The sequence below is a fragment of the Marmota marmota genome, unplaced genomic scaffold (assembly GCF_001458135.2).
Source record: "Marmota marmota marmota unplaced genomic scaffold, marMar, whole genome shotgun sequence".
In the NCBI taxonomy this organism is placed as follows: domain Eukaryota; kingdom Metazoa; phylum Chordata; class Mammalia; order Rodentia; family Sciuridae; genus Marmota; species Marmota marmota.
In genome coordinates, this window is record NW_026000240.1 from 3,512,647 (window position 1) to 3,527,260 (window position 14,614).

Consider the following 14,614-nt stretch of genomic DNA (forward strand, 5'->3'; position numbering starts at 1 on the left):
ACACACATCATTATTTTCATGTTTCACGAGCCAACTTTAAGGTATATAAACTTCACCTACTTAGGGGGAAGTCTGGAAACCAACGAAAGCCCATTTCAAAGTGACTTCTCTAGGTCTCCAGACTTGGAGTCATTTTACCAAGCTACAGCCATTTTTTCCCCACTTTGGTGATGGTGGTGCTGGGAATTGAACACAACGCTTCATGCAGGCCCTCTATCAGTGAGCCAAATCCCTAGCACTTCTCTCTTTTTAAAAATTTAAATTGAGACAAGGTCTCACTATGTTGCCCAGACTGACTTCAAACCTGCAACTCTCCTGCCTCAGCCTTCCAAGTTGCTGGGATTATAAGCGTGAGCCACCATGCCCAGGTCAGGAAACACAATTTAAATTAGATATATATTTAATAAAATGAGATCAAATGGTATGTACTGTTTTGTAATTTATGCTGACACTTATCAATTTGGGGTAAACATAATACATAACTAAAATTGTATCAATGGCATTTTTGTCAGTCCTTTACAATTTTTTGTCTCATACTTAAGTTAACTGACTCCCTATTGCAGAAATTTAGGTTGCTTTCAATTTTCATTATAAAAAAGACTGTGATAAACTTTCTTGTACCTAACACTTTTTGAACTTCCTTAACTATTTCCTTAGAATTTATTTCCAGAAATGGAAACCTGGATCAAAATATATGCCTATTTTTAAGATTTTTGAAATAGATTCAAAATTTATCATCAGAAAGACTGTCAATTTCATTATTATTAACATTGTATGAAACTGTTCATTTTCTGAACCTGCAATGACGTTAGATACTATTTTTAACTTTTTATCAATTTGATAGGCAGAAATAAATAAAACTTCAAAAGGATCTTTTCTCATTTTGGGTTGTACTTCCTTGCTTTTAAACACTACTTTCATGTCTTTCTTTATTTCTCTTTGTGAATTGTACCTTCATGTTCTTTGTCTATGAGATGTACACGTTAGGGATTTCAAAAAGTTAACCTTTTAGCTGGCACTACAGACATTTATGCTGTTCAACTTTAAAATTTTTTAGTTTTTATTTTTATCAAACTTACACATATAGTTTAAAGATCAAACAGATTTTATAAGGCTATTATAAAAGCCCTGATCACTCTACCATCATAATTTTCTGCTCTCCATAATCAACCAATTTCAGCCTTTTTAATTGCTTCTTTTAGTAGTTTTCTCCATATCACTAAGTAACATGCTTATTTATTGATTTTTTTTTTGTATTGTTTTGGGCAATATTCATTGATTTCTTTCAATGGATGTTTCATGTCATTCCAGGCTCTATCAGTTTAGAAGAGCTTCTATCCTTTAGGGTCAGTTTGAGTAATTTAAATGCATTTTCACACAGCTCAAAATTATCCTTCTACAGCACAGACCTCTTACAGACTCTTGTTATCCAGGATTTGTTTCATTTTGTTTTATTAATTCCACTAATGAGAAATTATAATTTTTCATGAATTCCATGTTTCTTTAGATGGATGCATTGAGTTGGCATTTTCTTTGCTCATTATGTCTTCTTGTATCTGATATCTGTCATCTACAATTGTTTTTCTTCTATTTGAAATTAGTCCTCTATAATTTCCTTTAGCGAGTGTAGTTGATAAACTCAGTTTTGACTGGACATTTTCTTGCTTGATAATTTCAAGATATTTTTGGAAAGGTAGTTTCTCTGAGTATACAATTCTAGTTTCTTCTCTTTCTTAGCACATTGAAAATATTTATCTACTATCTTTTGGTTTTCCATTATTGCAGTTGAAAAACCATCTGTAAGCCTAATTGCTATCTTCTATAGATAATCTTCCATATTTTTCTTTTGGTTGCTGGCTGTGTTTGTGTGTGTGTGTGTGTGTGTGTGTATGTATGTGTAGGCATGTGTGCATTTATTTATTCTCTTAAGATTTTGTTGGACTTCCTTAATTTCAGGATTTATGCTTTCAGCTACTGTCTTTTTGAATATTTCCACTTCTGCTTTCCTTCTCTTCTCCTAGACCTCAAGGTAGACCCATGTTGGACTTTCTCACTCTTCCTTCCTCGTCTATTAACCTTTTGTTCATATTTTCTTTTTATCTCATTCTTGGCATTATCTACCTTCTAATTCTTTCTTCAGCTATATCTAATCTATTGTTGAATTTAATTTCAATTATATTATTCATTTCTAGAATTTTAATTAAGGCTTATTTCAAATATCCTTGGCATTATTTATGGCATCTTTTTCTTTGTTCTGAATTAGAAGTCTTTGCTTGCCTACTTTGCTGACTTCTGCTCATGGATGCCTTATTTTCTTGTATATTTTATGATTTTTGATGCAATCTCTTATTCATTGGATTTTTATTGGTAGTGGGCTGGGGCTGTAGCTCAGCAGCAGAGTGCATGCCTGGCACATGTGAGGCCCTGGGTTCGATTCTCAGCTCCACATAAAAGTAAATAAATAAAATGAAGGTATTGTGTCCATCTATAACTAAAAAATATTTTTTTAAAAAAAGATTTTATTGGTAGAAATTGGTTAGAAGATATGCTTTCTAGAGAATATTAACATTTGTTTCTGCCAGGTACTTGGAGGCACTATCAGGATCACTCCCTACCTCTCCATTATTTATAGTATGAATGTAGCCAGGTAGGCACATTTGAGATATAATTTACATACTATAAATTCTTATTTTTTAGAGTATAGTTTAGTGGTTTTCAGTATATTCACAAGGTTTAAGACCACTTTTAAGTACATCCTCAACTCTAGGTTCAGACTACACAGGTAATGTAAATTTGTGCTGCACACCCACATGAGGGCTAGCTTTATGGTTACAAATTCTTGATGAGATGAAATTTTTCTTTCACCTACAACCAGGATTAAGGGCCAGGTTTCCTTTTTGTCCCTACTTCATGGCAGGTTTGTTTCTATTTGCCCTACACCCCAGGGATAGTTGTTTGGAGTCCCAGCTCTCTCACAGTGGTTTTCTTTTAGATTCCCTCCTAGAGAGTGAGTCTCTAACCTTCTGCATCCCTGAAGCCATCAGAACAAAAGTTCAGGGTCACAAATGTTGAACAGGTACCAATTTCAGTCTTCATTCTCCTCTCTGTATTCCTAATTTTGGTTCATTTGGGATCTCAGAAGATTTGATTCTTAACTTACCAACTCAGCAATACATTTAGACATATTTCTAAAAACTATTTTATTTAGCATCTTAGTTGTTGATAGTGGCAGGATTATTGAGGATACTGCAGGAATATGGTCTGCCTTTTAGTTTTGTTTATAGTGTATGTTTTTTCTTTCTTACATTAAAAAAAATGTACATGTAATGGTGGGAATCAAATCCAGTGCTTCTTACGTGATAGGCAAGTGTTCTACCACTGAGCTACACCCTCAGCCTCTTTCTTACATCCTTAGTCTACTCCTGCAGAGAGAGCATGGTTTATTGTGAGCCATGTCCTGTCTGTGTGTGGCTATTCTTTTCTTCTTGGAAACTGAAGTGGAATTCCTTGAGCTGACCGGGGTCTAGGACTTTTACTTTTGTTCTCTGAAGGGGACATAGCTGCTTCCTCTAAGGCCAGCCACACCCGCCAGTGGCGATGTCTCACATTTGTTTTAAGTCTATACTAAAGCTAAATTCATTTCCTTTCCTTTGCTTCTGGCTTGCCAGCTTTGGGCATGAATCTGAGTCCCTTCTGCCTCCCCACAATCACTTTTTCCTGGCTTCCTTTGAGGATAATTTTTCCACTGCTCCCAATTAACCAAGAGGATAGAGAAAGCTTCCTTAAACCATTTCACCTCCTCTGGAGAAGCCAGCTTGCCTTTGTAGTTCAGATAGGAACTCCTGAAAGGGAGGATATATGGGTCACTGCTGTCCACTGCCCAAGTTCAATTTATGGACTTGGTGGCTGCCCCTGGAAATACCACTCTAAATCCCATTTTTAGCCAAGTATGGGCCTTGCCTGTCTGGGGCTGGGCCCCAAAGGAGCCCAGCTGCCTGAGCAACTTCCCTCCCCCTCCAGGAAGCCTCTGCTAATTATCACCTCCAGAAAACAGAATAGGAGGCGTAAAACCAGTAATTCTTAAGGGATTTGGGAAGGAAAGAATTCCCTTAGGAAACTGTCAGAATCTCTTCTGGAAGTTTTTGTGATCACCATTCACCCAATCCCAAATAAGTGAGCCACTGCTTCTGGTAATGTTGATCTGGAACTGCACTGTTTAATAAGGTAACTAATAGTCAGCCATGTGGTTGTCAAGAGCTCAATGTGTCTAGTAAAAAACTCAATGAATTTTAGTTTTAATGCTTAAAAATATATAATATCTTGATAGTTCTTGTATCAATTACATGTTGAAATGATAGTATTTTGGATATGTTGAATGAAATACAAATATTAAAATTAATTTCACTTTCATTATTTTAAAAGTGTGGCTATATTAAAGTTACTTATGTGGATTGTGTTTGTTGTTCTCTTTATCTTTGGGCAGCGCTAAACTAAAAGGTAACTTTCTTATTTTTTGTGTGTTTGTGCATGCACCACATGATATTTAGATACAAACTAGTTCTGCCTGCCTGCAGCCTCTGCTTGTCAGATGGTTTGACATTGCTGCCTCACTCATAGAGATGGAAGTGACTTCATTTATCCTTGCAGAGATTTTTCAACAGTCCCCAACTGCCCTCCATCTTAAGCAGAAAGAGAAATATTTCTAAATGAGGAAAATAAAAATGAGATTTTCAAGGAGCCATGTTGTCAGCAATAACCTCAAATGGTCTATACATGCTCTCTTTTCTGAAGGTTCACTTTTCTTTACAGAAACAAGCACGTTCTCACTGATGCATTTTCTTATTGTTGCAGCTGCTGAAAGTAACCACTGGCCAGAAAGTAAGACTGAACCCCACATAGAAAATACCGTCTTTTATCAGAATCAAGAGGACTTTTCAACGGTGGACTCCAAAGAGGGCATGATGGTTCAGACCTCCAGAATGAGCCATGCATTTTCAGAAGCTCCAGAAAATCGTACTTTCCTAGTTGAAACGGCAACTGCTGAAGGAAGGAATGAGTCTTCAAGTAGAACAAACTTCACTCAAATTTCACCTGAAATTGCAACAACTCTTACATCCCAGGGCAGCACCTTAAGTGAGTTTGTACTGAGGGTGCTCATTTCATTTATGTATGTCCAGTGCTGGAAAATAAAAATCTCTGCTACTGCCTTCTTCCTCATCTTGAGCAACTGTGTCCATCCAGGGGTCCTGGGCTGGAGTGGATCAGACCTGTGACTTAAGCCCCTGGCTGTGGCTTGCTTGTAATACAGACCAGAGAAGGGTGCAGATTTGCTAAGTAATCTGGCCCATTCTGTGGTATCTACATTCCAGTCAGCCTGAATTCAAACCATGTCCCTCCTCCATAGATTCTGCCACACAATACCAATCTCAAGGGCACAGATCTAGTGGGATGTGTGGCCAGGGAAGACTGTACTTGTTTATGTTTGTTGTGTTGGTGTGGTTTTGTTTGTGTTCATGTGGTTCAAATCTCTGTTCTTGGTCCAGTCAGCATAGCTTGGAGGTTTGCTATTTTTAGGAAAGGCTCTCAAAGGGGGCTAGGGCTTCACACATCAGACTTAATTGAGGAAGAGAAGTCAAAATAGCAATGTTTAGGTACTACTAGATACCAACATAACTATTTTTAAATCCTTATGAAAGCAGGTTATTCCTATTTTTGGAATTTAGAAACAAACTCAGAGAAGTTATTAGCCCAATGTTTGAAGGTCAAACAGTTGACGGGGTTCAAAGCTAGAATTTGAGCCTATGTAGCTGAGTGAGGTGAGAAGGTTGACTAAGGAGTGGATCAGACCTGTGACTTAATGGCTCAATGTGATTGAAGGTACAGAAGAGACAAAGACAGAGGTGGCCTCTTTGTGGGGCGGTAGGACCAGCACCCTCCCTGTGGGAAGCATGAGCACAGAGCAGCTAGTGGGACAGTTGTGTGAATGGGGCAGGGACAATCATGGAGGACTTTGCAAACCAGACAATTTATACTTGGTGTGGTGAGAAGTCACTGAAGAGTTTTGCACAATGGAGTGATACTCGTAAAGCAGATTTGGGGAAGATTCATCTGGCAGCCAGGTACAAGATGTCTGGTATGGACGTGAGAGGGTAGGGGGAATCTAGAGTGGGGGGAACCACCCAAGTAGACACAAATCCAGGTGTTGACCTTGTGGCCACAGAGATGAAGAGAAAGGGCTTGGTGAAGACTCAGCAAAAGGAAGTTGATAGTTAGTGAGGTACTGAAAATAGAGGATAAAGCCAGCAAAGGTCACTCTGTGGTTTCATGACCTAGTGACAAGAGGTCTGACTGCGGACATTCGGTTTTTAAAAGAAAAACGTATGGGGCTGGGGATGTGGCTCAAGCGGTAGCGCGCTCGCCTGGCATGCGTGCGGCCTGGGTTTGATCCTCAGCACCACATACAGACAAAGATGTTGTGTCTGCCAAATACTAAAAAATAAGTATTAAAATTCTCTCTCTCTCTCTCCCTCTCTCTCCTCTCTCTCTCACTCTTTAAAAAGAAAAAAAGAAAAACGTATGAAGGGATTTTGTGTCCCATGCATGAATGGTGGCTACAGAGCTTAGAAACTGTACATGAAACTGCCTGGTTTTGTTGGTCATCCAAATATTGGGAACTCATGTTTATGTTGAATTCAAGCCAATTCTGGGACCAACTTTGTGGAATGTGGGTGATGAATAATGATGATCTGACACTGGTCTCGTAGGTCCATATCATCTGTTACTTAGCTTCAATCTGTCCCTTTACTCGTAATTTTATCCAAAAATGTAAACTCTCTGTCTTGATTTGTGGTCTCCCTTTCAAGAATTCATTTTACATAGAATGAAAAATTGTTCTTGATTTCTTCACATCTATATATTTTGTAGAACTCAGAGTTGAGCCCATTAAAAGATTATGAAGACATTTGGAAGTCTGCTGGTGGAATTTTAATTGTTGCCCTCTGCTTTCAGGCTTGGAACGGCTTCAGCTTCCATCCAGCAGTTCAGGGTCAGAAGGAAGAACAGCCCCTTCTCAAACAGAGAGTGGAACACCCCAGGTCTCCCTGGAGAAGGGGACGGGGATGCCAGAAGAAGCATCTGTGCACACCCAAATGGCTGGCACTTCAGATTCAAGCTGGTCTTCCTTTGCTGCTTTGGAGCCAGGAGAACCCACTATGCTGTCGAGGAAAAGAAATTCCTTAGGATCAGAGCACTCCGTACTGCATTCCTCCAAGACAACTGCTTACCCTCCTTCTTCAGACCATTCCTCATGTGAGTTCCCAGCTCACCTCTCCAGTCATTCAAAATAGCCACAAGTAAATGTGTATAACTAGCTAGCTAAATACCTAAACAGGAGCTAAGGGGGAAATAAGCAAAAACCAAAAACGAACAAGCAAGCAAAAACAAGAAAAATTTAAAAAACATTCCTTTAGGGCTGGGGATGTGGCTCAAGCGGTAGCGCACTCGCCTGGCATGCGTGCGGCCCGGGTTCGATCCTCAGCACCCATATAAACAAAGATGTTGTGTCCGCCAATAACTAAAAAATAAATATTAAAACTCTCTCTCTCTCTCTCTCTTTAAAAAAAAAAATTCCTTTAGTGCTAAGTATTTGGGGTAGAAGTATAATTTACAGAGCTTATTTCAGTATGTTTAAAATATGTTTTCTTTAACTATACAAGAAAAAAATAATAGTTGGTCTGATGGGTGTGATGGGCCTTCTCTCCACCAACCCATGCTTCCTCCATCCCTCTCCCCTACACACACACACTCCCCCGCCCCTCACACACACACACACACACACACACAAACAAAAACCAAAGGCTTAAGTGTTACTAGTGTGTATTCTTACACAACAAGGTACATGCCAGGATGCTTGTAAGAAATGGTGAGCACCATACCACCTGATTAGGAATTAGTTTTATTTCTTCAAGATTGCAAAAACATTTCTTTAGTTGTCAAAGAAAACATGGGTATATGTTTTTTCTAGGCTTCATTTTGGGGGAAAAAATGCATTGGAGGTGTTTGCAGGGCATGATATTAGTCACTACAGCTGTGGAGTACTCCTCTCTGCCATTCCACTTCCTACTCATCAGTTGAGTCTCAGCTCAAGAATTCCATTTCCATGAGCCTTTCTACACCTTCTGGTCCTTTGTGCTATACACCTTGTCATACCAGGTCATCCAAAGCCTACCCACTCAGAGACTGTAGTCCTCTTGGGAACACATGCCACTTCTATTACTTCTCCTAGGGTCCCTGCAGACCAAGAACAAGGTACAATTGAAAAGAAATATTAATACATATTAATACGTGCCCAAATACCCTCACAGGGCACATGCTGCCATGAGAATGCTGGAAAATGCCCTTTCTCTCTTCTCAGGTGTTAGTTGGGGTCAGTGTCTACTGCTTGTTTTCATACTTAGGCAATAGGGAGCAGAACGGAGAGGGTCAGGAACCTTCTTGGGAAATTGAGGTTAGGTTGCTTCGGAAAATGCTGTTTTAAAATTCTTGTGTCAGAGATTTTTAGAGTGCTTTGTAAGACTAGAAGTTTGGGTTTATGTCATCAAAGCAAAAACTGAACCCAGAGGTCCTTTTTGTAATGCCTATTTAAAGCAGCCAGTTCCTCTTCCACATACTTTGTAGACAGTTTCCTGCTGACTGGGTTTGGATATAATTTATGATTCATGTTTTAGGAGATTGCTTTTTAAGATTATTCATAAACATTGGTTGGATTGGATAAAAGCTATGATTCTTTGCAGATTCAAAGTTCTGAAGTTCAGTGATTTATAACCAACTTTACCAAACAGTGGAAAGGAAGCATTTCCTAGGAAGCTCCACTTTGATTTTAGTCAGGGTCATTTAATATTTATAATTTAAATTTAACCCAGTATGTGGTTTATTTGAAAATCAGCCCATGTTTCTAACTTTACTGGATACAACTATCTATTCACCTATATTTTTCAACACTTAAAAAAAAATATTGCCCTCAAATTCTTTGAGCAATTGTCCTTTTAGAATCTTAGCATTCTAATATTAGGAGATTTCTATCACATCTTTCATATTCGAGCCTTCTACTGAGAATTTCTCTTACTTGGTGAATTAGGTATTCTGCTCTAGGAAAAGTCAGACCACCCTCTTAGATAATGGAGAGGGCTTTTTTGAAGAAGACACATGGAACAGAATCTGAAGTCCAAGGAGAAACAAAGTTCTGCTTTACTTTTTTAAAAATTTTTTATATTTTTAGTTGTAGATGGACACACACCTTTATTTATTTGTTTATTTAATGCGGTGCTGAGAATTGAACCCAGGGCCTCACACATGCAAGGCAAGTGCTCAACCACTGAGCCACAACCCCAGCCCAAGTTCTACTTTATTTTTAAAGCTGGGCTGGCACCTGTCAATCCACCAAACAGAGCTCTATATACCTCTTACCTACCCTGAGGGGAAATATTGGCTTTTATTCTCCCTTTACTTTCCCATGATAAAGTTGATGTAAGTACTTGGGAGAGCCATCAGGACCTGCCAAGGCAGACCTGGAATTGGCCTGGCCCAGCTGGGCTAGCTCTGTAGAACAACAGAAGTGAAGGGGTGCAGTAGAGACTTGAGCCTTTTTTAGGATTTTTTTTTTTTTAAGTTATAGATGGACACAATATTTTTATTTTATTTGTTTATTTTTATACGGTGCTGAGGATCGAACCCAATGCCTCACATGGTGGTGGCAAGCATTCCACCACTGAGTCACAACCCCAGCGCAAGGCTTGAGCCTTTTGGCACTTGTCCACTGCATCCTCTGGTAAATGTCCATTCCATCCTCTGGTAAAAGCGACCCATAGAAAAGCCTGGCACTTAGACTAGTCAGATTAGTGACACTCTTCACAAGATGGACATGAAGATGGCGAGCTAGGAGCCTGGCACAGGGAGGATGGGGTTCCTCTTTGAAAACATCAGACCAGATGATCTGAAAGATCCTTTCAAGTTTCACCATCTGAGAGTCCACACTACTGATCCACCTAGAAACATGTGCAGCCTAGCCTTTTCCCAGGCTGGGATAGCCAGGATTTATCTGCTTCTGGAAATAAACTGTATGCCTTACATCACTAAAGCAGGCAGCAGAATCAGACTTTTTAAACAGATCAGAAACCATTTAAAATTATTTTTTGTGCTGCTTTATACTTTTCTGTATTTTCCATATCGATCATGTACTATTTGATCATTGGAGGAAAAGTATACAAAGCAACAAACAAAGGGGAAAAATTTCTTTGGAAGGCAGGAAGAAATATGTGTATGTTGAACTGTGTGAGAATGGCTACAATTGAGGACTAAATTTAGTCTGAGTTTCCTGGAAACCAGGGCACAAAAGGAAGCTGGGTGGGGCATGCGATTGTTGTCAGATAAAGTAAGCATACAATTTAATCCATAGGCATAAGTGTTTGGGGGGTTGTAATTCTAAGAGGAATATTTACAAGGAATTGAGAATCATAATGGAAAATGCCTTCAATTGCTGTTTTGTGGAAATTGTGCTAATGTTCTTTAAAAGGTGATATTTTATATAGATTCTCAATAGGAGTGGAAAGTATTATAATGGATCTCAACTTATGAAAGTATTTCTGTGGGTAGCTGAGCTGATGTGGTCCAGGTAAACTGCATTGTGGTGATTTCACTTTGTAAAGGGAGAAAGTATAAATAACTTAGATGATTTTAGATTTAGCCTATCCTTCTCAAATATCAGCTGCTTCATCTATTCTTTTGCCAAGTTCTGGATAGCAGTCAAGGTAAGGTTGAACATTTTGATGCATACTTGTGATTGTGCGGTGCCTGGAGAGTGACCCATATACCTTTACCAGGCATTCTTTTCACCTTCTATTATAAAGACTAGGAACTTGGCTTGTGTCTGCTCCTGGTAGATGAATGGTCTTCCCATTTTAGTTGTTTTGTTTTCGTGGTAATGAGAATCAAACCCTGAATCTTGCAAATGTTAGGTAAGCATTCTACCACTGATCTACATCCACATCCCTAGTCTTCCCATTTTTAAAAAAAATGTTTCTTTTTTTAATGTGTTCTTTTTAGATATATGTGACAGTAGAGTGTGTTTTGACGTAGTTTACACACATGGAGCATAACTTATTCTAATTAGGATCCCATTCTTATGGTCGTACATGATGTAGAGTTTCACTGGTCATGTATTCATGTATGAACATAGGAAAATTATGTCTGATTCATTGGTATTCCCATTTTTGAATGGGTTCTTTAGAGGCAGAAGTGAGCAAGGAAGGGAAATTATTAAAAAATTAATAATACTGGCCTGTTGATTAGAAGTGTGGTAAATTTTCTCTTAGGTTATTTAGCTGGTGCTCATTTAGTAACATAATTAGCAATTGTAGACTAATTTGACCCCATATTTCCTCCTCTTTATTAAGAGGCACTAACTCTACAATTTTCAGACAAATTTCATTGCTTTACTGTGAGCATTAAATGTGACTAGTATATAAATACTTAGTACAATTCTTGACACATCATAACTCGTCAATTAATGATAACTTTTTGTAAGAATGATGTGATGAAGAAGCAATGAGCCCATAGTCAGGGAGAACAGCCATTTTCCTTTTGTGACTCAGTATCTGTGACGTTAGTGATTATATTTCTGTGGCCATTTATTTGATGAACCACCAAAATTAATCACCTGTTTTAATGGAAACATCAAATGGAAGAAATAAGGCAATTTACTAGGAATAAAAGTGTTTTGGAAGTAATTCCTTGGAGATAATTATTTTGGGCCAGTATTTATTATGCTTTTCATTTTTCATGCTAAAGTGCTTTTTGTTTTCAAGTAGGGTTAGTTTGGGGTAGGCCATGCCTACACTTTTCTGTTTGGATCTTTCTATTCCTTTGTTTCAGTTCCTAGTTTTATGGATAACCTGCATCTTCATTTTGACTTTATTAAGTCCAGTAACCAGAGCTGCATGCTGTGTTCTAGGTTTAGCTAGGTCTGTGGTTTTGTATGAGGATAAGAAGAACCTTTTGCTTCCTATGTTCTTTCTCTATAATTATATTTAAAATTTTATTTGTGCTTTTGGTCACAACTGCACACAAGTCTGATCTTTAAGAAACTGTTTATAATGACAACTTCTTTTCCCCCCTTTCTGGATCATAATTAATAGCTCAAAGCCTTTTGTTATATAGGTATAGAGTATATTAAGTACTTTTTGTTGTTTTTAGCTTAAAATGATTTAAAAGAAAAAAGGAGTCTGTTTTCTTCCCTGCCGTGTTTCTTCCTGCTCATGGGCTTTCTTGAACTTAGGAATGAGTATTTTGTTGTTGTGGTGGTGGTGGTGCTAGGAATGGAACTCAGGGCCTCATGCATACTAGGCAAGCACTACGCCACTGAGCTACATCCCTAGCCTTTTGGATTAGGGTATTAATATACCATTCTGGAGGTCAGTTCTCAAGATATCCTTTGAAAAATTATCTGTGAAAGGGAGTCACTAGCAAGCCAAGCAACCTATAATGTGGAGCAGACTGTACATTTTGACCAATGGCATGTAATTCAATTCTTGAGGTTCTTGACAATTATCCAGTGACCTCCATCCATGGATCAGAAAAACCATTTCTCATATGCAGTTCTTGATCTCCTGGGGGACCTACTGGAGTAGCATGTTGGGTTAAGAGCTGGTCTCCAATGTTTAATGAGACTAAATAATTATAATAATGAAGGCCGTCTGATTTCGGGTGAAATTAAGTTAAATTCATGGGGTAATAATGAGTATCTCCTGATGTTGAGACCTTCTGTTACTTAATGAATCCATTTTGGTGGGTAGTTATTTCAAAACAAAATTTATGGTGGCCCTGGGTTGGGGAAGAATAAAGAGCCCTTGACAATGACAGGGATGGGAATTACTGTCCTAGAGCAGTAGTGTCCTAGCTGTATTCTGCAGAACCTGAGGCCTCTTCAGTGGTGACCAGGGGGCTAGGCTTGGCACCATGTGACTTTTATTCATTTTTTAATTGGATTTTAATTTATAATAATACTTGAATAAAAAGATATGTAGTTAAAATAAAATAAAACAAGATGAAAGCCTTAACACAATAGCCTGTCCTGTTTAAGCAATATTATGAAATTCAGTAGTACTAATTTTATCTTCTTCTATAAAAACCAAAAAAGCAAATAATGTATCTGTTATGATTCTCCTATCTTCCTTTTAGCTTGCACAGAAAGCTTTGCATTGTGCTGCATGAGGAACATCACTGCTTCTCCACTAAGCTACATGAGAATCAGAACTAGTGAGGAGGGGTGAAGGTGTATGTTCTAGTTGTACATGTGTGTAAACATACACAATTGTCTGTATCTACATCAGGTCCAATAGTGTTGAGATTTATATACAAAAATATAATAAACATTATTTTTTACTTAGATAGTGCCAGATTTTCTTGAGTCCTTGAGTAGTTTTGAAACATATTTTCTTCTGTTTTAGCTTCTGGGAGTATAAAGGAACTGAACAACTCTACTGCTCTCCAAAGTCCTCTGGTCAACCAGACAAAGAGTACACATGTTGCCACCACATTCACTGACAGTGTCTCAAGGATTCTCAGGTCTTTGACTGTCAGTCTGGGACCTATAAACAAGACAGAGAGTTTCCCTAAGGACTCCAAAATTGCCACAACTTCAGTTTCAGTCCCTTCCTCACCCTCTACAGTAGAATCAAGAAGTAATAGTAGAGTAACCAAGAATCCAGGAGATGGAGAATTCATTGAGCCATCTACAGAAAATGAATTTGGTGTTACATCTTTACATTGGCAAAATGATTCCACAAGTAAGTATTCTATCTTTACTTGATCTGTAAGGATATTTCTAAATAGCGGATCTCTTTAAGAACATTTGTAGCCTCTGAAAAATTATGTACTCTTTGATGACACCAGCTCCTTCATTAGTATATCACATTATTGCATTTTGATTTTCATTCTTATGAAAACATTGTGAAGTTAGTTGGACAGGTGCCATCCCTCCTGCTTTTTTTATAGGTGAAGAGGAGGTATAAGTAATGCATGCATTGGTTCACTCAGCAGAGTTGAGACCGGAGCCTTAGGGCTGTCACTTGATTCTATCTTGTTTTTAACCCTACAGCATTGTCTTCAAAATGAGAGCTGACCTAATCCTTACAACTAGCTTCAGTGCTTTTATGATCAGATCTTTACAAATAAATGTACAGAATAAATATAATTCTCAAGTTCTTGGTTTGGTTTATTCCCTATAGTTAATTTTTTTAAAACTACTTCAGGATTAGGAAAATCTTTATTAATATTACAACTGTTTTAGAAAAGTGCTGTATGTGCTATATTTATGCACATCATATTTGTTGGATATAATGCCGTACTCATTTCCTCAAACTACTTTTCAAGGGACAGAGAATAAAATACTCAAGTATAAATTACTTTGCTATTTGCACATGCTGTTTAAAAGTCCTCTGTTCAAAAAACTTTTATTTTTTGGTATTGCTATCTTGTCGACACCAAGAGTTTGGAAATAATGATTTAGAATATGATAATATATGTCACATACAATAAATATTAAATAAGATTTCTGTGG

At 38.0% G+C, this 14,614-nt stretch overlaps 1 protein-coding gene across 4 annotated transcripts in view; it reads left to right on the forward strand.

Annotated features, from left to right (window-relative positions):
• Heg1 (heart development protein with EGF like domains 1) overlaps nucleotides 1-14,614 on the forward strand; it is a 75,278-nt gene that overhangs the window by 17,381 nt on the left and 43,283 nt on the right. For 2 of the 4 annotated variants that reach the window (XM_015486854.2, XM_048794131.1), the window contains 3 exons: nucleotides 4,852-5,133; nucleotides 7,009-7,308; nucleotides 13,503-13,841. In XM_015486854.2, coding sequence (XP_015342340.1) covers nucleotides 4,852-5,133; nucleotides 7,009-7,308; nucleotides 13,503-13,841 — 921 coding nt within the window. Of the gene's footprint in view, nucleotides 1-4,544; nucleotides 5,134-7,008; nucleotides 7,309-13,502; nucleotides 13,842-14,614 lie in introns of those variants that run through there. The other 2 variants (XM_048794130.1, XM_048794129.1) reach the window with 2 other exon arrangements.